General features: G+C 43.3%; 1 protein-coding gene across 1 annotated transcript in view; it reads right to left on the bottom strand.

The window, feature by feature from the left end:
• CHD7 (chromodomain helicase DNA binding protein 7) overlaps nt 1-24,407 on the bottom strand; it is a 2,781,650-nt gene that overhangs the window by 616,209 nt on the left and 2,141,034 nt on the right. The window contains exons 19-20 of the mRNA XM_044065875.1: nt 23,348-23,543; nt 23,057-23,224 (exon numbers count right to left, since the gene is read on the bottom strand). Coding sequence (XP_043921810.1) covers nt 23,057-23,224; nt 23,348-23,543 — 364 coding nt within the window. The remainder of the gene's footprint in view (nt 1-23,056; nt 23,225-23,347; nt 23,544-24,407) is intronic.

Raw genomic sequence — 24,407 nt, 5'->3', positions numbered from 1 at the left:
TCTTCAAGAGGACTTTCTGAATAAGAGAAAAGGAGGGGAATGCATAGAGAGACATCCCCTTCCAAGAAATTGAAAAATAATCCATTGCCCTCACCAGACGGTTGGGGAGTCTTGTGCAGAAGGAAGGAAGTTGTGTATTCATGGGGAAGGCAAATAGATCTATTTGAGGTGAACCCCCATCTGTGGACTACATCCAGGAAAACATCCCTGTGGAGCATCCATTCGTGGGACAGTGAAAGGGACCCTGCTTCAAGTGTCTGCCTCAGAGTTCTGTTCCAAAGGAATGTAAACTGCCTGAAGTGTTGCTCTCTGCTTTGTGGCCAGCTCCAACACTACAAAGAGCTAGTCTGCATAGCAAGTAAGATTTTGCCCCCCCCCCCCATTTGTTGACATACCACAGAACTCTGGTATTGTCGGAATAGTTTTAGAGGGTCCTGATTCAGTTTGCTCTCATCTCTTTTACATTGATGTGCTCTTGTTTGTGGGAGTCTGGCCAGGTACCCCTAGAGGTTTAGGGGGCCCAAAGTTGCTCCCCAACCATGATCCGAGGTGTCTGTGTACATTCCCTGTGTTGACGGAGGGGGGGGGGGTTTGAAGAGGTAGGCCCGGGTTGTGATTCATCTGATTCAAACCACCATCTAATCTCTTTCCTGAGGTAGGGTAATAGGGGGATTTTGTACTCCAGAGGATGTGTGTGTGTGGAGTCCAAATGGATCTTGGGTATCACTGAAACTCCCTCATGTGGAGCCTCGCCAATGGTAACCCTGGAATAGTGGAAGCAGTGTGGCCCAGGAGCCTGAGGTACTGCCTGACCATCATTTCTTTGGCCTGAAGTACCAATAGTAGGTACTGAGTTATGTTTTCCAGCTTTTGGAGTGGTAGGAAAGCCTTCATGACCTCTGTCCGAATCCTGAACCCTAAGAAGACTTGGTCCTGGGCGGGGGTCAGGTTGGACCTGGGATAGTTTATCTGGACACCCAGTGCCTGCAGGAGGGAGAGGGTTTTCTGCAAGTTCAGCAAGAGGGATTCTTTTCAATCTGTTTGCTTGAGCAGGTCATCTATGTAAGGAAAAATATGGATCCCTTGAGTCCTGCAGAAGGCTATCACTGGTGCCAGGCACTTAGTGAAGACCCTTGGTGCTACAGAGAGACTGAAGGGCAAGGCCAATAATTGATAGTTAGCAGAGGACAGAAACATGTAGGAATCTTCTGAAATTGGGCCTTATGGGTATGTGAAGTTAGGCAACCTTGATGTCCAGGTGCCCATGAACCCATAAGGCAAGATCAAAGAGAAGAGAGTTTCGCAAGGAGAGCAGCCGGAAGGTGGGCACTTGCAGGACAGGATTTAATTGGAAGAGGTCCAGGATTAGTCTCCAGGGTCCATCTTATCTTGGGACTAGAAATGGCCTGGAATAGAAACCTTTTCCCCTTTCTGTCTATGGAACAAGCTGGATGGTGCCCTTGGCTGAGAGGTTGTCCAAAACTATTTGAAGGAGAGGGAGCTCTTCTTTGGGGGGGGGGGGGGGGAGGCTGAGAGATACCCCTTCTCAGCTGGAGGAGTGGTCCATGTCATAAAAGTACCCATTTTCTATTACGGATAAGGCCCACCTGTCTGTAGTGATGCATCTCCATATCTGTTGACAGTGAGAGAGCCTTTCTGACACATGGTCGGAGGGGCTTCAAGAATGGCAGGTAGTAACAGACTACCTGCCCTGTCTTGAAACTGTGGCTTCTGTGCTGGTGGCTGTGCAGGTCTAGCAAGAGCTGACTGCTTCCTGGCAGCTTTCCTAGGTCTGGATGGGGGAGCAAAAGCAGAGTGGTTCCGAATAAACTGGGTTTTAGATGGGTAGTTTCTATGAAACTTGGGGATAGGAGAGACAAACAAGTGTTTTAGATCTTGTAGTTCTTTCTCCTTTTGTTGCAGTGTCTTTAAAAAATAGATCTGCAATCTTGGAGCCAAACAGAGCTGAGTTATCTAAAGGGGCATCGAGAATATTTGCCCCGATGTCATCAGGTAGTGGCTGAAGTCTTAGCCACAATTACCTTTGGTGGACAAACGCTGACACAGCAGATCTAGCAGAGGCCTCAGCAGTATCATAGTTGCACCAAATGGAATGTCCAGTGACATGGGAGGTCAAGGAGACAAGGCTGGACAGTTGAGCTTTGGCCGGGGAATCAGGGATGTCAGACAACTGTTTAAAAACTTTTTCCAAAACAGCGAGGGCATATTTGGACATATGGGTCTGACAACAGAGTGCCCTGAAAGCCAGGGTATTGTGTGTGTAGACCTTTTTGACTAAGTGCTCCACAACCTTGCCGTCTTTATCCATAGGGAGAAGGAAGGAGCCTGGATGCTTTGCCTGTAGAGATTGAAATTGTGCCTGGGACAGCTCCAGGGCATTTCACTAGTAACTTAGCTGTCTCATAACTTTGTAGAACCTGCCTCATAACTTTGTAGAACCTATCAGCCTGCGGGGAAAAGTACAGTTGTGTACCTACCATAAATGTAGATGTTAGAGTGTATTCACTGTTGCAGTTATTACACTTGAGATATCCTGCTGGCAGGCTACCTGCTGGCAGGCTACCCGCAGTCGGCCTGAATTCCAAAGTCCTGGTCCGGCGTCGGTTGCTGTCGCCTCTTCCCTGACATCAGTGCGCCAGGGTTATAAAAGATGCAGCCGACGCCATTTTCTTCAGGTTTTCTTGCCCAGATGTCAGGTGCTCCCAAAAGGGTAGGCTAAAACACATTGCTTATAAAAGCATGCACTAAAATAAACAATACCTTCACCTACAAGCAAATACACCACATAGGTTGTATAGAATAGAGAAGTACAGATAAGTCCCAGCACAGAAAGGGGGATGGTGGGTGGGTAACCTGCACTGCAACAGTGAATACACTCGAACATCTACATTTATGGTAGGTACACAACTGTACTACATTCGTGTTTCACTGTTGCAGTCATTACACTTGGGTTGAATCCCAAAGCTGAGGTTGGGCGGCTGGGTCTAAATAGAATTAGGAGTGGCTATAAGGCCCTGCAGAACTGCAGTGGCAAAGCCTGCTCTGGATTTAGAGTAAAGAGGTAAGTGGTAGTGCTTAGTAAAAGTGTGCATTGAAGTCCAAGTTGCAGCCTCTAAAATATTCTTGGTTGGTACTCCTCTGAGGAAGGCTGCTGAGATGGCTGCTACCCTGGTAGAATGTGGTCTAATGCACTTAGGCACTGATTTGCCATGTTGAGAATAGCAGAAACGAATGCAGTGTCCTATCCATTTTGAAATAGTCTGCTTTGAAATAGCCTTTCCTTGTGATCCTGCAGCATATGCCACTAAAAGTTGCTCAGTCTTTCTGAAAACTTTAGTTTTGTCCAAGTAAAAGCGTAGCTGTCTATGTATGTCCAAAGAATGAAGAAGTCTCTCCCCTTTATTCTGTGGGTTTGGGTAAAAAGTAGGCAAATGAATGGTTTGGTTAAGAGCCACACTGAACACTACCCTTAGGCATAAATATTGGGTTTGTCCTTAGAGAAACCCTGTCCGGATGGAAGATAATAAAAGGTTCCACAGCCATTAATGCCTGTAGCTCAGAGACTCTTCTTGCTGAAGTTATTGCTAAGAGCAGAGCTGTTTTCCATGATAAGAATTTTATCTCAGCTGTATTGGCTGGCTCAAAAGGAGGCAGTGTTTTTCCAAGACAAAATTGAGGTCCCATGCAGGTATTGGTGCTCTCCTTGTTGGAGGTCTTATGTTTTTAGCCCCCGGAGGTACTGCCTAAGCAATGGATGTGAAAAAATAGGTGGGTCTGTATTGTAATGAGCTGAAATGGCAGAGGCATTGATCTTAATTGATGAGAAGGATAGGCCTTTGTCCAGCATCTCAGTCAGATATTGTAAAATCTGAGGAATATTTGGAGCAAGCATGTCAATTCCTTGTGCCTGGTTCCAAGCACAGAATCTCTTCCATTTTTCTGCATAAGATTTTCTGGTACTGGGCCTCCTGGCCTCCAAAATAACATCCATAACCGCTTTAGAGAGAGGTGTATCCTGAATGATTACACTATCCGCCATGCAGCTAGATTTAGGGTTCTGAGTTGGCTGTGCAGGATCTGATTGTTTTGTTGGGTCAGTAAATGAGGAATCTGAGGCAATGTCCAGGCTGGGCCTTGAGACAAGCTCCTTAGGATTGGGTACCAGTGTTGACGTGGCCAATCAAGAGCAATCAGTATCATTTGTGGCTTTTCTTGTCTGACCTTTAAGAGTACCTTGGGGAGGAGAGGCAGTGGAGGAAAGGCATATACTGTAAGGTTGTTCCAGATGAATGACAAAGCATCCACTTTCCATGCTTGTTTGTGATAAGTCCTTGTGGAGAATCTCTGAAGTTGGCAGTTGTGAGGGGAGGCAAAAAAATCTATGTCTGGGCATCCCCATTTCCTTGTCATCATGTTGAAGATTTGTGGATCTAGTTTCCACTCGTGAGGATCCATGAGGTTTCTGCTTAGCCCATCTGCCAGAGCATTTGTTTTTCCTGGCAGGAATTGTGCTTGCAGGTGTACTTGGTAAGTCAATGCTGTGTTCCACAAAATCATGGCTTGTCTACAGAGGGGGTAGGAATGTGTGCCCCCCAGCTTATGTACCACATGACTGTGGTGTTGTCGGTCTTTATCAGCAGCTGTCCTGGATGAAGTAAGGTCCTTGAAGGCTGTCAGGGCATTTTGTACAGCTAGCATCTCTTTTTGATTGATGTGAAGATGCCTTTGGCATGGGGGCCATGTGGGCCCCCCAGGCATAATCTGATGCATCTGTTGTTAGTGTTTGCCTGGCTGTGGGTATAGTGAATGGCTGACCCTTGTTGTGGTGACAGGCCTGTGCCCACCATTGAAACTCCTGCTGCAGGCAGGGAATGAGTGAAATTAATGATTACAGGCCGTGGCAATGTTGAATCCAAACACTTTTTCGATACCATTGTAGTTTCCTCATATGCAGTCTTGCATATGGAATTAGCAGAATGCAGGATGCCATGTAGCCCAGAGCCTGCAGAATTTTTCTTGCAGATAGCTGGGTTTTTGTTGCCATGCTTTCGAAGAAGTCAGTTGCCTTTGTCTGGTGTGAGATAAGCCATCTGGGCAGTTGTATTTAAGCTTGCACCCAGCAATATTATCTCTTGAGAGGGTACTAGTTTTGATTTCTTTTCGTTTACTGTGTACCCTAGGCAAATTAGTAATCTTTTTACAAACGCCAGATGCTTTAGTAGAATGTCTTTGGTCTCGGCTTGAATAAGGGCAGTCGTCCAAGTAGGGATATATCTGAATTCTTCTGTCTGCAGAATGCAATTACTGGTGCCAGGCATTTTGTGAAGACCCTGGGCGCAGTAGATAAGCCAAAGGGCAGTGCAGAGAATTGGTAGTGCATTGAGCCAGCTATGAATCTGAGGTATCTTCTGCAAGATTGTCTGATTGGGACATGCAGGTATGCCTCTTTGAGGTCCAAAGTTACAAGCCAAGCCTTCTTGCCCAGCATGGGCAGAAGCTGCTGCAAATAACATTTTGAATTTCGGAACGTCCAGAAAAGTATTTAGAATAGACAGGTCCAGAATTGGTCTCCATGCTTTGTCATTTCTTGGTACTAAGAAAAGTCTTGAGTAAAATCCTTGTCCCTGCTCTTGTTGTGGCACTGGCTGAATAGCCCTCATGTCCATGAGAGATGAAACTTGTTTTTGTGCCTCTGCCCATTGATTGTGTGGCATACCTTTTGCCTTTGGAAGGGTGTGAAAGTGGAACCTGTAGCCCTGAGAGACTATATTTAAGACCCATTTGTCCTGGGTGATCATGTGCCAATTTTGTGAAAAAAGTGCTAGCTACCCCCCCCCCCCCTTAGGGTGCTGCCAAAAGATAAATGCTTGGCATTGGCAGAGGGAAGTCATTGGGACTGTTTCCTAAATGGCTGTGATTTGTCTTCTCCACTTTTGGAGGTAGAAGCACCCCATTGTTTGGGCCTGTACGAGCCCTGGGGCTGTTGTCTGCCTCTAGGGCGTCTGTATCTGCCTCTTTGTGGCCTGTCTGACACGGGAAAGGACCAATTCTTAGAAGGCCAGTTTCTGCTAAATCTGGGTTGCTGTACCTGTAAGAAATCCTTTACTGTCTGCATAGATTTAGCTTTATCCTCCATTTTCTTCAACACCTCTTCTGCCGTAACACCAAACAAAGTATCATGCTGTAATGGAGCATCCAATAATTTTGCTTTAACATGATCAGGCAGAGTCTGTTCCTTTAACCAAGCATGCCTTCTAATGACAGAACCTGTTACAGCGGCCCTGCAAGAGGCCTCCAGTGAATCATAACCACATTGCAAAGTATGCTTTCCCACTTGTTCAACTGCATGCAATAAATCCTGCATTTCCTTGTTCTCAAAATATTCAGAATTTGTCAACATTTTCTGTTTAAGCAGAGACATTAAGTATTGCTAATATTTAAGCATATGAAACTGACAATTTAAAGCTCTTACAGCCACGGTAGCAGAAGTGTAAACTTTTTTCCCCAATTTGTCCAGTGCCCTTGAATCTCTATCTGAGGGGACAGGGTTTTTTGCAGTAGCGTCCTTGACCCCTTTGGGACCCTGAGAACGAGTTTCTGGGTCAGCAGCAGGGTTTTTATATAGAAATTTATGAGAACCTGGAACACTGTAGTATTTGTCTGGCTTAACAGGTGCAGGAGGTAAAGAGTCGGGAGACAGGCCGTACTCTGAAAATACATCAACAATGTCTAGAACAGGTGGAACAGCAAGAGGTCTTTGCTGAGGTAGTAAAAGAAAGTCTCTGAGCCTTTTCTTAGAATCTGAGTAATCTTGGCTCTCCCAGTGGAAATGCTCCCTCATGGTATGCAGGGTTTCCCCAAAGGAGTAATCCTCAGGAGGAGAAGCTGAAGGAATAGATTCTTCAGCATCAGAATCCTCATAGGGAGGAACAGAGTATCCCTGCTCTGAAAAGGAGTCAGAAGAATTGGAAACCTGATCAGAGGAATCATATTCAGTGTCTTGCCTACCTCTTATCAGGAGGGGGATGGATACCCCTGATCTAAGTAACTATGTCTTCGGCCATTTTGAGCATCTGTTTCTTAGGCATGGAATTCTGTCCTGGAGAGTGGTGTACTTGTCTTTAAAACTGTTTTGGTCTTTGTCTTGGATGCTGAAGTTGGCTTGATATAAAGCTGTGTAGGTCTGAAAACACCCTCAGAAGCCAATGCCTGCTCAGCGGCTCCGGACCCATATGAGGGATTAGTTTCCGAAGGTCCAATATGTTGAGTATCCAGAGGCCTAGCTGTCTCCATGTGGGAGTCGGAGGCGGCCTGTGGCTCTGAGGTAGCAGGTGTCAGAGGCTGCGAAAACACCTCACGGAGAACCAGCAACTGGCCTAGAAGAGGCTTTGTCGCCGGTTGTTTACCTCGGATGCCTGTCTTTTTCTTTTTCCTTGCGCTTTTTATGAACTCCGGTTGTCAGCTGTTCCAACAGCATTATATAGTTAAACCTTCGGCCAAAGTAATGAAAAGCAAAATCGTACCGACGCTTAATAATGTGTTGGTTAAATCTAGCACAAAACCGACAACTAGCAACGTCGTGGTCAGGGCCTAGATAAGGAATACAGTAAGAATGAAAATCCTTATGAGGTATTTACTTCCCACAAGAAATACAACTGTTAACTTTTTCTGACATCAGTCTGGAGCAAGAAAAAAGTTTCCCCAACGGGGTACTTAGCTTTATTGAAGACTTCGGATCTGAAATTCAATTTCGAAAATCTCAGGAGTCGGCCGACCGGCACTTGCAAACTGCTTTTGCTTCGGGCACTGCGTGGCAAGAAAGACTGAAGAAAAAGGCGTCGGCTGCATCTTTTATACCCCTGGCGCACTGACGTCAGGGAAGAGGTGACAGCAACAGACGCCGGACCAGGACTTTGGAATTCAGGCCGACTGCGGGTAGCCTTCCAGCAGGATAACCCAAGTGTAATGACTGCAACAGTGAAACACGATGAACATCAGGGGGCTGAGAGTCTGGGTTCTAGGAGGCTGTATTGAAAGCATCAAGGAATGCTGGCAGTGCTGGGGGGATTGTTGAAAGAGCAAGGGGAATCCACCTGGAGGCGTTCATAGTAACTTTTCTGTACCTCTGTCCTCGCAGATGAATCCCATTTAAAGGGCTCTCTCATCTTAGCTATTGTTTCCCCAAATGTGAGAATTTCTGTTGGGGAATCTGCTTAAGCAGATTCCTACTCTGTGAGGCATACCCAAGAGAGGAGGTGAGCTGAGAAACATAGGAGAGTGACTCCTCAGAGGAGGACTTGGATGATTCCTCCTCTTCCACTTGAGATGAGTCTAAGGCTTGGGGCCCAGGACTCAACACAGGGGGAGAGCTAGTGAAGCAGTAAGTCACAAGGCCATAAATGCATTAAAAAGGCTTTGTGAGAAAGCCTGCCAATCTAGTTGACTTTCTATAGTAAGCTTGGTATGCTTCCTCTTTTCCTTCTTCTTTAAGGAAGACCTAGCAGACATCTGGACTTGAGTAGGCCTAGGGTTGGATGGCAGTGTGCAAGTGGAGGGATCTGCCCAGTCGACCAATGCAAGCTTGGGTTTCGCCTCTGTATCGGAAGCAGACATCTACAGGGCCTCCGAGGATGTGCCCTCCATACAGGGTTCTGCAGCTTCCACGTGGTACCCACTGTACCCGTATTGGCGGTAACAGTTTGTTCCTCCAGGGCACCGTTGGCTACAGGATGAACGGATGGCGGAGGTGCAGCTACGGTTACAGGCCTTGGGGTGGTGGCCGTTTTCTTAGGTGACTTGGTGGGCAAATCAGACGACCCCGCTATACCCAATGCCAACTGCCTGAGACGCTGATTCTTCATGTATATACTTTAGGCATGGAGTCTGCTACTCAGTTTTTGGGATGAAGGCCTGGCAAATTTGGCAGGCCTTATGGTCATGGGACAGTCCTAAACAAAAGAGACAGAGCTTGTGGGCATCCTTATGGAGAATCTGACGGCTGCACTTGCACTTACCCTTTTCCTTGATGACATGAACAAATACTAGCATGCAATAACTCAAAAACAAAGTGTCACCAATGGGGTGCTTATCTCAAAGATCCTAGATCCGACAGCTGGTACGGCAGGAACAGCTGACATTCAAGTGACAGCAGAGAAGTTCTGAGGTGTGGTGTGTGCAGATGTTACTTTTATGGCCCATGCTCATCTAGCCATGTCACACATCCCACCCCCCACCCCCGTGCAGTGACTACAAACTTTTGAAGTCTGGCCAAACATTCAGGTAGCAAAAGGAGAAGACCCAAGAGTACAGAATACTGCAACATGTGAATAGAAGGAAATCATCAGGAAAGGTCTTAAAGTTCAAGTTCAGTCAATAATAGGACAATTGGGACTCAAGTGTGCTTATTACAAGTACTGCCGATACATTAGCGATACTTCTAGCATTTTTCTTGATGTAGCAGATAAAATTATTGCCAGAGAGTGATTCAATTACAATTCTTGCGGAATGATTTACTTTGCCCTCTGTGCAACATGTTCAAGTTTCTATGAAGGGAAGACCATTAGAAAGTTAGCCAAAAGAATTCACAAGCACATGCTGGCTATAAAAAAAAATGTGTTAACAGTGCACTAGCTAAACATGCAGCGTCTTGTAGAGACTTCAGGAAACTTCAATTTTTTTGTCTTAGATAAAGAAGAATTGTCAAACTTTAGTGGGAACGACAATATTTTGTTGGAATCCAGTGAAGCAGAATGGCAAATACTGCTCGCTGCAGATAAAAAAGTGACTCAAGGAATGTATAACCTTGAAATGTTTTTTTGCTGGCACAAAGGTTATAGCTTAAATACCATCATTTAGAAATTTAAAAGAACATTACTGTGAAGTTTTTATGAAAATGCAAAATGTTTACTTAACATATTTTATTTCATTTGTAACTTTAACAAGTGACTTTGAACGTGACTTCATTGATAAATCATTGTCTGAAGTTTACTGGTTAGAAAAATCATGTGGTTTAAAAGTCATTCATAAAAAAAAAAGTACAGTTGTGTACATTTACCATAAATGTAGATGTTAAGAGTGTATTCTCTGTTGCAGTCATCACACACTTATCCTCTCTGCAGACTCACCATGACCCTTTGGCACATGGCCTCAGCCATGCAAATACACCTGCTAGCACAATTCCTGCCAGGCTCCCTAAACTCTCTGGCAGACAACTTAAGCAGAAACCTGTTAGACCCACATGAGTGGCAACTAGATAACAGAACCTTCAACCTTGTAACCCAGAAATGGGGCACCCCGAAGGTGGACCTCTTTGCCTCCCGCTCCAATCATCAGCTCAGCAAATTCTGCACCAGGGAAACTCACAGCAAGGTATGGAAGGTGGATGCTCTATCCTTCCAATGGATAAACCTCTCGATCTATGCATTTCCCCCTCTACCACTCATTTCAAGGGTACTGCAGCTGGAGGAGAGGTCAGGCAATAAGCCTGGGTGCCAGGTTCAGGGTCTGCAATTGTGGATGCATGAATCCTCCATTCTTCTGGGTCAGGAATGTTGGGATCTAAGGTAGGTGCCATGGTGGCAAGGGTGACAGGCTGCGCAGCAGTGGGTATCAGTGCTAATGTGGTCAGTCTGGGGCAATCAAGACTGCCCTTGGCTTTTCCTCTCTTATTTTGAGCAGTACCCTTGAAATGAGTGGTAGAGGGGGAAATGCATAGATTGAGAGGTTTACCCATTGGTAGGATAGCACATCCACCTTCCAGGCCTTGCTGTGAGGTTTCCTGGTGTAGAATTTGTTGAGCTGATGATTGGAGTGGGAGGCAGAGAGGTCCACTTCAGGGGTGCCCCATTTCTGGGTTACAAGGTTGAAAGTTCTGTGGTCTAGCTGCCACTCGTGTGGGTCTAGCATGTTTCTGCTTAAGTTGTCTGCCAGAGAGTTTAGGCAGCCTGGCAGGAATTGTGCTAGTAGGTGGTATTTGCATGGCTGAGGCCATGTGCCAAAGGGTCATGGTGAGCTTGCAGACAGGATTAGAGTGTGATAACTGCAACAGTGAAACACGAAAAACATCTGTACTTTTTGATTTGCTGACAAAGTCATATGACTTTTTAAACTTGGTTTTAAATTCAATGTGTGAGTTTTAACAGATAAAGTTCTATTAAAGAAAGGACGAAACACTAAAAATTCACCTTTGGGTCTCCTGCTTGCTGTTATTTCAGTAGAACAGTGTTTCGTGTTTTACCAGTTTGGATTTCTACATAGCTTTTTTGGCAAAGGTCTAAAGGACTGGCAAGGTGGGAGTAAAAAGGGTATAGAATGACTAGTCATTCTGACAGCCCAGCCAACAGAGAAGCATTCCCCACTCCCTCCTCAGAGGCAGACAAGTGTGTTCTTGGTTCTGCAAGGCTCCCCACTTCTTTTTAGAGCCTCATTGATATTGTACTTTGAACATCTACTTGCCTGAAGTTTGCAGAGACCAACCGTTTAGCTTCTTTATTAAAAAGGCCCAGAGTTATAAGTGAAATTTTTAATACATTTAGAGAAGGAAGATAGAAAAATGATGAACCCCTGACAAGCTTCCCTACTTCATATGTTTTTCAGAATGTCTCCCAGCAGATGGGTCCAAATAAAACTTCTTTATCAAGAGGACAGTTCAAAATCATAGCTTTCATATCTTCAGACAACGTGTGCGTACGTAACCATGTAAATCTCACAAGAGAAGCATTAGCTGTTGCTCTGAAAAAAAAAAAAAAAACAGTAGAATCGTAAGAGCAGTGCATTTGGCTACCTTTGTAACAGGAGCAATAAAAGAATTGTGAGATTTGTTTTCTAATGAAGTAATGCTGGCAGTTATTCTCCTCATTCTCAAAATATGCTAGCAAAAAAGTACAGTTTTGTACCTACCATAAATGTAAATGCTCGAGTGTTCACACTGCTGCAGTCATCACACTTGGGTTATCCTGCCGTCAAGCGGTCCCGCAGTCGGCCTCAGTTCCAAAGTCGTGGTCCGGCATCGGTTGCTGTTGCTTCTTCCCTGACGTCAGTGCGCCAGAGGTATAAAAGATGCATCCAACGCCATTTTCTTCAGTTTTTCTTGCCCCAGATGTCAGGTGCCCTCAAGTAGGTAGGCAACACACATTGCTAATCAAAAATATACATATAAAATAAAAACAATACCTTCAGTTACCAGCAAATATACCCCAAAGGTTGTATAGGATAGAAAGGCATAGATAAGTCCAGCTATTTCAGAGGGGATGGAGGGAGGGTAACCTGGACTGCAGCAGTGTGAACACTCTAACATCTATATTTATGGTAGGTACAAAACTGTACTATGTTCATCGTGTTACACTGCTGCAATCATCACACTTGGGTAGAATCCCAAAGCTAAGGTTGGGTGGCTGGTCTATAAAGAGTTACGATTGGTTATGAGGCCCTGCAGAACTGCAGTGGCAAATCCTGCTCTGGATTTAGAGTAAAGAGGCAGGTGGTAATGCTTGGTAAAGGTGTGCACTGAACTCCAAGTTGCAGCCTCCAAAATTTCCTTGGTAGGTACTCCTCTAAGAAAGGCTGTTGAAGTGGCTGTTGCCCTGGTGGAATGTGGTCTAATGTTATTTGGAACTGATTTTCCATGCTGTGTGTAGCAGTACCGAATACAGTGTCCTACCCATTTGGATATAGTCTGCTTTGAGATAGCCTTGCCCTGTGATCCTGCAGCATATGCCACAAACAGTTGCTCAGTTTTCCTGAAAGCTTTTGTTTTGTCCAAGTATAAGCGTAGCTGCCTGTGTATGTCCAAAGAATGCAGAAGTTTCTCCCCTTTATTCTGGGGGTTTGGATAAAAGGTTGGCAAATGGATGGTTTGGTTAAGAGCCACACTAGATACCACCTTTGGCATAAAGGTAGGGTTTGTCCTTAAAGATACCCTGTCCTGATGAAAAATTATAAAAGGTTCCACTGCCATTAATGCCTGTAGCTCTGAGACTCTTCATGCTGAAGTTACTGCCAGGAGCAGAGCTGTTTTCCATGATAAAAATTTTAGATTGGCTGTATTGGCCGGCTGAAAAGGTGGTAGGGTTAGTTTTTCCAAAACGAAATTGAGGTCCCAAGTTGGTGTTGGAGCTCTCCAGGGTGGTCTTATGTTTTTAGCCCCTCTGAGGTACTGCTTTAGCAAGGGATGAAAGAATAAAGAAGGATCCGTGTTGTAATGTGCTGAAATGGCAGAGGCGTGGATCTTAATTGATGAGAAGGAAAGACCTCTGTCCAGCATCTCAGTTAAGTATTGTAAAATCTGAGGAATGTTTGGAACAAGAGGGTCAAGGCTTTGAGTTTGGTTCCAGGCGCAGAATCTATTCCATCTTTCTGAGTAAGCTTTCCTGGTGCTAGGCCTCCTGGCCTCCAAAATGACATCCATAACAGCTTTAGAGAGAGATGTTGCCTATTTGGCTAATGTATCTGCCATGCAGCCAGGTTTAGGATTTTGAGCTGACTGTGCAGGATCCGATTGTTTTGTAGAGTCAGAAGGTGTGGAATTTGAGGCAAAATCCATGGTGGGCCCTGAGCCAAGTTCCTTAAGATGGGGTACCAGTGCTGGCATGGCCAGTCTGGAGCAATCAGGATCATTTGTGGTTTTTCCTTGTCTGGCTTTTAGCAGTACCTCTGAAAGGAGAGGCAGTGGTAGGAAGGCATAAACTTTTAGGCTTTTCCAGTTGAACAGAAGAGCATCCACTTTCCATGCTTGTTTGTGATAAGTCCTTGTGCAGAATTTTTGTAGTTGGCAATTCAGTGGGGAGGCAAAAAGATCTATGTCTGGGTATCCCCATTTTTGTGTTACCATGCTGAAGATTTGCGGATTCAATTTCCATTCGTGAGGGTCCATGATATTTCTGCTTAGATCGTCTGCCAGAGTATTTTTTTATCCTGGCAGGAATTGTGCTTGCAGGTGAACTTGGTACGTTAGAGCTGTGTTCCACAAGGTCATGGCTTGCCTGCATAGGGGATAAGAATGAGTGCCCCCTTGCTTATATACCACATTACTGTAGTGTTGTCCGTCTTTAGTAATAGTTGTCCTGGATGTAGAAGGTCCTTGAAAGCTGTTAGGACATTTTGAACAGCCAACATGTCTATTTGATTGATGTGAAGATGCATCTGGTCTGTGGTCCACTTGCCCTGAATGCATTTTCCTGCCATGTGTGCTCCCCAGGCATAATCCGAAGCATCTGTTAGGGTTTGCCTGGCTGTGGGTTGGGTAAAAGGCTGACCCTTGTTTAGGTGACATGCCTGTGCCCACCATCGAAACTCCTGCTGTAGGCAGGGAATCATTGGTATTACTGCTTCTAAACTGTGAGAGTGTTGAGTCCAAACACTTTTTAGGTACCATTGTAATTTCCTCATATGCAGTCTGGCATATGGTATTAGTAGTATGCAGGATGCCATGAATCCCAGGGCCTGCAGAATTTTTCTTGCAGGGAGATGGGACTTTTTTGCCAGTAATTGAAAATATTGAGTAAGTTGAACTTGTTTGTCCGGTGTGAGGTAAGCCATATGGGCCGGTGTATTTAGGCCGGCACCCAGGAATATAATCTGTTTTGAGGGCACTAGTTTTGACTTATTTTCATTTACTGTGTACCCTAGAGAAATTAGCAACCTTTTTACAAACACCAGATGCTGTAGAAGAATGTACTTTGTCTCTGCTTGAATGAGGCAGTCGTCCAGGTATGGGTATATTTGAATTCCTTTTTGTCTGCAAAATGCAATTACTGGTGCCAGGCACTTTGTGAAGACCCTGGGTGCAGTAGATGAGCCAAAGGGCAGTGCAGAGAATTGGTAGTGCATTGTACCAGCTTTCAATCTGAGGTATCTTCTGCAATTTTGTCTGATAGGGACATGGAGGTATGCCTCTGAGGTCCAGAGTAACAAGGCAAGCCTTCTTGCCCAGCATGGGTAGAAGCTGCTGTAACATCAACATTCTGAATTTCGGAATATCCAGGTAAGTATTCAGAATTGAAAGGTCTAGTATGGGCCTCCAGGCCTTGTCCTTTCTGGGGACCAGGAAGAGCCTTGAGTAAAATCCTTGTCCTTGTTCCTGTTCCTGTTGTGGTACTTTTTTGAATAGCTCTCATGTCCATGAGGGCTGAAATTTGCTTTTGTGCCTCTGCCCATTGATTTTGTGGCAGGTCTGGCATTCCTTTTAGCCTTGGTAAAGTATGAAAGTGGAATTTGTAACCTTGAGACACAATATTCAGAACCCATTTGTCTTGGGTGATTGTTTGCCAGTTTTGAGAAAAAAGTGCTAGTGTTCTCCCTAAGGGGGCTTCCAAAAAGGACGTGCTTGGCGTACGAAGAGGAAAGTCATTGTGACTGTTTCCTGTAAGGTTGAGACTTGTCTGCACCTCCTTTTGGGGTTGAGGTGTCCCACTGTCGTTGTCTGTTTGAGCCTTGGGGTTGAGATCTGCTTCTTGGGCGTCTGTATCTGCCTCTCTGTGGCCTGACACTGGAAAGGACCAATTCTTTGTTGGCCAATTTCTGCTAAAGCGAGGTGGCTGTACCTGTAAGAAATCCTTGACTGTTTGCATAGATTTAGCTTTATCCTCCATTTTCTTTAACACCTCTTCTGCCTTAACACCAAACAAGGTATCATGCTGTAAAGGAGCATCCAATAATTTTGCCTTAACATGATCAGGTAAACTCTGTTCTTTTAACCAAGCATGTCTTCGAATAACAGAACCTGTAATTGCGGCTCTACAAGAGGCCTCTAAAGAATCAAAACCACATTGCAGAGTATGTTTCCCCACCTGTTCAACTGTATGCAATAAATCCTGCATTTCTTTACAATCAGGAGCTTCTGAGCTTGCAATAATTTTCTATTTTAACTGAGCCATTAAATATTGTTGGTACTTAAGCATGTGAAAGTGGCAATTTAAAGCTCTTACTGCTAAAGTTGCAGACGTGTATACTTTCTTCCCCACATCTATCCAAAGCTCTGGAATCTCTGTCTTAGGGTACTGGATTTTTTGCAATGGAAGCCTTAACCCCTTTAGGACCCAGGGAAATGGTTTCTGGATCAGCAGAAGGGTTTTTGTAAAGAAACTTGAGAGAGTCAGGGACTCTATAATACCTATCTGGCTTGGCTGGAGCAGGGGACAAAGAATCAGGAGATGGGCTGGATTCAGAGAACACATCATCCACAACATCTAGCACAGGCGGAATAGCCAGGGACCTGTGCTGAGGCAATAAGAGGAAATCCCGGAGTCTTTTCTTGGATTCTGAGTAATAATGACTTTCCCAATGGAAATACTCCCTCATGGTATGTAAAGTTTCCCCAAAAGAATAATCCTCAGGAGGAGAGGCTGAAGGGATAGATTCTTCAGCATCAGAGTCCTCATAGGGGGGTAGAGAGTATCCCTGGTCTGAAGAGGAATCAGAGGAAATTGAAACCTGATCAGAGGTGTCATAGTCTGTATCCTTACTAGGCCTTTTCTCAGAAGGGGGATGGGAGCCCCTGATTAGAGTAATGAGGTCTTCGGCTATTTTAAGCATCTGTTTCTTAGGCATGGAGGACTGTCCAGAAGAATGCTGTACTTGTTTCTTTGTCTTTAATGGTACCTTTGTCTTGGCTGTTGTTTTATTGGCAAATTGTGAAGGTCTGAAAACACCCTCAGAAGCCGAAGCCTGCTCAGCGGCTCTGGATCCATCTGAGGGATTAGTTTCCGTAGGCCCAATACCTTGAGTTTCCAGAGGCCTAGCTGTCTCCACGTGGGAGTCGGAGGCGGCCTGTGGCTCTGAGGTAGCGGGTGTCAGGGGCTGCGAACGCACCTCACTAAGAATCGGCGACTGGCCTAGAAGAGGTTTTGTCTGTTTTGGACCTCGGATGCCTGTCTTTATCCTTGTCTTTGCGTTTTTTCGGTATTGAGGTCGTCGGCTGATCTGACGGCATAGTACAATTGAACCTTCATCCAAAGTAGTGTAAAGCAAAATCAAAACGTCTTTTTATAGTGTGTTTGTTAAATCTAACACAAAACCGACAACTAGTGACGTCGTGATCAGGGCCTAGGCATGGAATACAGTAAGAGTGGAAGTCCTTATGAGGTATTTGCTTCCCACAAGAAATACAATTATTAACTTTTTCTGACATCGGTCTGTGGCAAGAAAAAAGTTTCCCCAACGGGGTACTTAGCTTTATTGAAGACTTCGGATCTGAAATTCGACTTCAAGTCAGCCAACCGGGACTTGCGAACTGCTTCTGCTTTGGGCACCGTGCGGCAAGAAAGACTGAAGAAAATGGTGTCGGATGCATCTTTTATACCCCTGGTGCACTGACGTCAGGGAAGAAGCGACAGCAACAGACGCTGGACCAAGACTTTGGAACTCAGGCCAACTGCGGGACCGCCTGACGGCAGGATAACCCAAGTGTGATGACTGCAGCAGTGTAACACGATGAACATCTAGCTTGTGAGAGTGACCACTGAGAATGCTAAATGTTAATGTGGCAGAAGAAAAAACTTTCCCCAACTCTATCAAACACTTTCCCATTCGTGTTAGAAGGAAATAGGTTAGCATTTACCAATAGCTGCAGAAAGATGCAAGGAAATCACCACAAGGTCAGATCTGTGACAAGAAAATAATTTACAAGACTAAGAAACTTTGCTAAATTTATCAGTCTTTTTAGGGTCTGAAAGCTGGCTCTGTAGCATGCTGTAGGCTGATGAGGGGCAACTTCTAGGTGAGGAAATTCAATGTCAGTAATAAATCAGAGTGTTTTCAATGAAACTGTAATGTCATTTTCCCCCCTGAAACTGATAAATTTTAGAAATGGCCTCCGAAAAATAAGCCTCCTCAAAGGGAAATAAAATAAACTTCCTCAGAGGAAAATTCAGAAGAAATACTTTGTTCAGAATCAGAACATGTTACTTGAGGAGAGGAAGCTGTTCCCTTCCCAATTCATTCCCTAATCTTCATAATGGGAATCCATAAACATAGAAGAAGCAGTTTCTTCCATTTTTTTTTTTTACCATTAAAAAGGAAAAGGAATGCAAGGGGAAAGAGGAGCCCTTGGCAAAGCCCAGTAAATCTTCAAGTGAAAACGAAACTGGGGAAGATAAATGTCTAACTTTTTTTCAAGAGGAGTTCCAGGAAGTAAACAGACTGCCACAACAGGAATGACCTGGGAATCAGACATCCTAGCCTAACCACACAGAGAACCATTACTCCATCAGAGACAACAAGTCTGGTTTTCCCTGGTCTACCAGTGGACACTCCAGCAGCTTAAGAGGATGTGTTTAACCAACAGTCTTTAGTGGTTGATGAGGCGAAACCAGAGGGATTTAGGAAGAAAGCAAATGGACTGAGGAATCTGAATTGGCCAGTACAGAGTCACCTACCAGCAGCTGAGCCACAGTAGTCTGCTATATTGGCAAGGGCTAACATTTTTCTTTTTCTCTGATCAGTGGAACCAGCAGGCTGTTCTACAGTTCTGCCAGAAAAGGCCATGTCTGAAGGGTAGATGACAGGGACACAACAAAATAGCAGCGTTTGCAGCCAAAATACACTGACAACTACAAAACACAACAGTCTCAGCCCCTAGATACAACTTCTAAGATAACTAGTCAAAAAATTATGTAAAACAATTTGAAATAAATGTTTGCAGTGAACATATTTTGACAAGGAAAACTCAGTTATCTGAGTGTCATAATACGGTCATAAACGTTGAAACCTAGCCAAAAAATACAACTTTTATAGCAAATGTTTCTGTGGTGCTTAGAAAACGAATAAAAAATATAGAAGACTTTACTAAAGGGCACTTATTTGCCTGGCAATGCTAGTGAACAGTCATCTGAAGCCCACAAGAGGTGAGCACACTGGTATCAAGAAAGTTCTGAAGGGTTTGGTGCCTAGACCACTGAACTTTTCCCAGCAGTGCTTAAGCTATCAAGAGTCTAGGCAAGTGGAAAGTGCCCTAAAGCTTTGTATACTGTCTGGCAATGTAATATCCTAGGTGAGATGTATATAACCCCAGAGCTTAGGCTAGTATAGTACAATAATCGTCTAATGAACATTTATGGTTACCCATGCTAAAGCACATATATGCTTGTTTCCCAGTTGAATGGATTGCTCTCTGTTCTTTTATCTCTGTTCCCCACCCCAATGTGAAAACAGCTTGTGTGCTTTCACTAAACATTCACTTTTAGCCCTACAAAAAAAGCAGAGTGGCTACCTTTAAATAAATTGTACACTGTTATACTGAATGCTTTAATGCATTAAAACTGTTGGGAGGCAACCAATTTAACTTATTCATTTCTCAGTTTTAAACTTAATTTTTCAATGAACTGCTTGTCAATATACCTTGAGATATTAAAACATCTACTGTTTTTTCTAGACTTTTTTTTACAATATATATTCCTTCAATGTTTCACTTAAACACCTCCAAGTGGATTTAATTTATTTTTCCTCTAAATTGCAGGAAGCTGTCTCCTGTACCAAAGCTGCAAAACTGCTTTTTGTTGAATATCTGTACAATTCTTCCCAGATACAGTTTCTCTTTTCCTTTTCTGGTAGGCATTTTTGTTTCTTTCTCCATATGTCTGAATTGCTGTCATCCAGGCAGTGCAAATCATAACCAGTAACTGAATGTTATCCAGTTATTTTTGTTTCACTGGCTTTTATTCACACTGGAAGAGCTCTAATCAACCTGGTGATTCAGTGTACAGCCATCTTGTATCTTCTCATCTCAAAGACTTGTGTAACTTGTTTGACAGGCATGTAAATTTAAAGGAGTGTATGTATATATATATATATATATATATATATATATATATATATATATATATATATATATATATATATCTAAAAACAATAAAGCCTTCTTTAACTCTGGTAATAGAGGACAAAAAAGCTATTACAAGGACATAAAAACATAGAACTATACTGGGGCAAGATGTTAATTTAGTTGTCAGACTGGCAGAACAGGACAGTAGACTAATGAAAGGAATACTGGGCAAAAATGCTACATTAAGAAGACACCCTCACTAAAATGCAGAGAAAATCAAACAGATGGAAATTCATAATGCCTGTATACTTGAACAACCTTAAATATGTCCGCTTACCACATTAACTTAAGAATTAATACACAGGGACTCTATAATGTAATGATGAAAAACAAAATGTAATGACGAGAGAGGATATGGATTTCCTTATCAATATGACATGACTGGGGGGGGGCACAATGACTATTGTAATACTTTCGAAATTATAGAGGATTTCACTGCTCACTGCTACTTCTGTTCAATAAAAGTTGTGATTAAAAAAAATGCATTCATGAGCCAGCACTGTAGCACAGATAAAACCCTGACACAACCTGAACCGAATTAACAGCATGCCTGTAATAGCTTAGTTGAGAATGACAGGACTGATGGGCTGCCTGTGACTGGGAGGTGATTCTGGCATGCCACGTGTGAAATGTAGTGGAAGCACCAGTTGCTACACCCATTGCAGTTCAAGCCTCTGAGTGCATTCACACTTGGAAGCAGTGAGAAACTTTGCATACTTCCATTAGAGAAACACCGATAGCAGAACTTGACTTACACGACGACTGGCCGGTAACATCTTAAAATGAGCACGCGGATTGGCCAGACCAACCAGCGTGCTCGTTGAGAATATACAACGGAAAAAGGTCCGATCACCCAGACTTTTTTCCGTTTATATATTCTTTAATTTTAAGTGTTTAAAAAAAAAAAAAACATAACAACGGAGATCTTCTTTTCTCCGTTGCTTACTTTCCTGAGCACTGATGTACTGGGTATGTGTGGGAACGCAAGTTCCAAACGCATGCGCAGTACATCAGCAATGGCAAAGCAGAGCTGTCCAGTGGTGGAAGGACAGCACTGCGCTGTTATACAAGGACATTATTTAAGAAAAGTTAAGTATTTTTTTCTTAAATAATGTCATTGTATAATAGCAATAACCTACTTCTGGGTGTGGGTAATGCTGGATTTACCCACGGTTGTCTTTGGTCACTCGAGCTTCGCCCTCATGACCAAACCACACCAACCGTGGGTAAATCCAGCATTACCCACACCCAAGCGTAGGTTACTGCTTAAATAACTGTTGAGGGAGATGCTCATGGGGGAAAAGACACCCTGTCCCCACAAACAACTTTTGCCAGGGAACAGAGGGACAGGTTGAGACTCCAATGCAGGAACAAATGAGCTGTAAGACTCTTGTGTAGCTTAAGAATAACTGCCCCCCCCCCCCCAAATGAATGGGCCAACTAAGTGTAGAGAGGGCAAGGTCCTGCAGGGGAGCAAAAAGGACATTTATGCACTTTATGAAAAACAGACACTGCACCGTGGGTTTAGAAATGCACCTACTAATTTGTTTTAGTTAATCTGCTAGGGGTTGGTTTTGTTTCATAAATGGTGAAAAATTACAGTTACAACACAAACTGACTTGTAGCAAAATCCACCAACCAAAAAAAAAATAATCATGCTCTCTTTTTTTTTTTTTGGTAGTGTTTCAGAATACATGACAGGAAAGAAAACTGGCAGTATGGTAAAACTAATAATGTAATCAGTCAGAGCGAGTTGGAACTGAATGGGAGAAAATATGTTGGAATGAAAACAGCTTAAGTTTAAGGAATTAGTTGCTTTTATGATAAAACAGATTTTCATAAAATTACTAAAACTGAAATAATGTTTGAATAATTTTATTAAAAATACTTAAGATTATACAAACTGTTACAGAACATCTTCCTGAAAGACAGATTGACCATAAACCAGGTAATCTTTCTCTTGCCTACTTTTCCTGAAATTTCATGAAAATTACTGCTAAATGCACCTTCTACATTTTCTCCTGAACTGTATGCAGAAAAACTAAAATAATAATGAATAGCACTTCAACAGGGACACACAGCAGGATAGCACCTGTTTTTATTGATTTAATTGTACAGTGCTTGGATGTAAGCACCATAAAACTGAAATGAGCTTACTTTCTGGAGGAATCTGCAACTGCTATGATGTCACCTTGGAAAGCAACAAAGAGGAATCATTGAAATTATCTACTTGCTTACAGCTGAATAGATGTCCAAAGCAGAAAATGGAGCAAGCAACACTCACTATTGATCACAGGCACAGCAAGGGCAAGGGGATAGAGAAGGCTGCCCTAGGTGCAAGGTACCAGGTGGCATGATTGTGCCGACTAAAGAGTGCAACATCAGTACTCAAAAATGAATTTATCATCATGGCTGAAGCACATTGTGTGTTGTACTACTGCAGCAAACCACCTGTAAGAGTTGTAGAAGCAAGTCTGCTACAGTTTCTATGCAGAAAAGCTTTCTTTTTGGTCCTCGACTTTGAGAGGATTTCCTTTTTTTGGTCCTCAACTTAGATCTCTGGGGTGGACCAAATCAGGGAACTGCACAGGGCACCAAATAATGTATGTATGGCTTTGCTATTGATAGTACAGTTTATATTACTAAGCTACAGCTCGTTCTTGGGTGAAGTAGACCAAGGTTCTATCAGAAAGACAAAAGAAGTGAGCCTACTGAGACTAAAGTGATAATACAGAATATATTACAGTGAAAATTACTTTTCTGACTACAGCTTCCAAATATTAAACACCTTCTCAATCTTTCACCACAGCACCTTGTTCCAATTTTAAAGTAAAGCATTTTCTATAATAAAACAGACTTGAAACAAAATGTAAGCAGATGAGATCAGTACAAAAACACAAGCCAAAACCCTTAACTGTTTGGCTGAAATGCACATTAGGTTTACTAAAACTCAAAAATCAAAAAGAAAGAGGCGAACCAGACACCAACCATGAGCCTCTCACATTTCACACGCAAGCCTAAAACCTTCTCAGACAATGACAAAGTGTCTAATACAAATACAATCTTGTCTAATTTTCAGACTACAAACTTTGCATCTATAGTAGTATCAATTTTTAAGTGCATCTGTACTTAAACCAATGTCACTCGGAAATTATGAATTACGTGCGTTAAGCGTATATATAAAAAAAAAAAAAAAAATAGTAGTACACAATTCCCTACCCCATTAGCAGCATTCTCTCTTCCACTCATTGACTGTAGTACAGCTTTGTCCAAACCAAGTTTTAAACTGGCCTTATCAAACATTTCTCTTTCATAGGAATTCCTTGTGATGAGTCTGTAGATTTTTACTGCCTTGCTCTGACCAATTCTGTGGCAACGAGCCTGAGCCTGAAAGAAAAAAAATATACACAATTTCTTGGCCTCTTTTTCAAATCTTACTGGTCTTCAAAACATAGGATGGTTAGCCCACAAGTCTCAGAATATATATCCACAGAAAACTCTAGTATTTACCTGGAGGTCATTTTGAGGGTTCCAGTCAGAATCAAATATAATGCAGGTGTCAGCAGCAGTGAGATTAATGCCCAGTCCTCCTGCCCTTGTGCAAAGCAGGAAGACAAACCTGTCAGAGTCAGGCTTGGAGAATCTATCAATAGCCGCTTGGCGTAGGTTACCCCTTACTCTGCCATCTATTCGCTCATATGGGTACCTAAACACAAATACAGAAATACAGGTCAGTCAACGTTGGTACAGGTGATGCATATGCAGACATACATTTTCAAATTACAGTGGGCAAACTGTACTGTTTAAAGTATTAACTTTAAATTACTTAAATCAGACGTGTCCAACCTGCGGTCCTCAAAGCTCTTCGATGTTGCAGTTAGAGGTCGCAGGCCGCATGGATGTACGCAGGGCCCAAAACACTTTTGGTGTTTTTCGCGCCAGTGACCTGTAACTCTAACATTAGTGTGTGCATGCGCCAAAGCACCCTTCTAGCTTTGATTTATTTTTTACGCCAAAGGAGGATCTGTGTGTTTGTGCCATTATTTCACGCCAAAGAATCAGTGTGTGTGTTCGCGCTGAAGAGAGACTCATGTATGGATATGCCGCCATTGCCTTTGAAAGGGACAGCACTTACCTGTGTTAATAGGCAAGTACGGAGTGAGTGCATGCACGAAAGCAGAATGTTTGCATGCGTGAAAGTAGGGGAGAGTGAGTGTGTGGGTATGTGCGTGAGAGAGAGACAGAGAGAGAGACAAATGCACAAAGAGGCTAACGACAATCAACCTTACTGAACACAAATAAGTTAGCTCACAAATATATCGTACATTAAAAGTACACTTTCATTACATTGAGGCTTTCCTGACAGAGTGTTATATTGAATATGAAATCATACCTCTCAACTGTATGGATTTTCCAAGAAAATCTGGATTTTTGCCTCATCTTCCAATTTGTGTCTTTTGCTTAGGAAACCACAGTCATCCAAGGTAATGCAATTCCAGGGAGTAAAAATGAGAAAGTAGCCTAAGGTTAATGGGTCAGTAGTGGATTGACTTTGTGGGACTGTAGCATA

This window comes from Protopterus annectens, chromosome 3.part0, assembly GCF_019279795.1.
Source record: "Protopterus annectens isolate FY-2018-M chromosome 3.part0, PAN1.0, whole genome shotgun sequence".
NCBI lineage: Eukaryota > Metazoa > Chordata > Ceratodontiformes > Protopteridae > Protopterus > Protopterus annectens.
The sequence above is the reverse complement of the archived record's forward strand: the minus strand, read 5'-3'. Positions and strand labels throughout refer to the sequence as shown.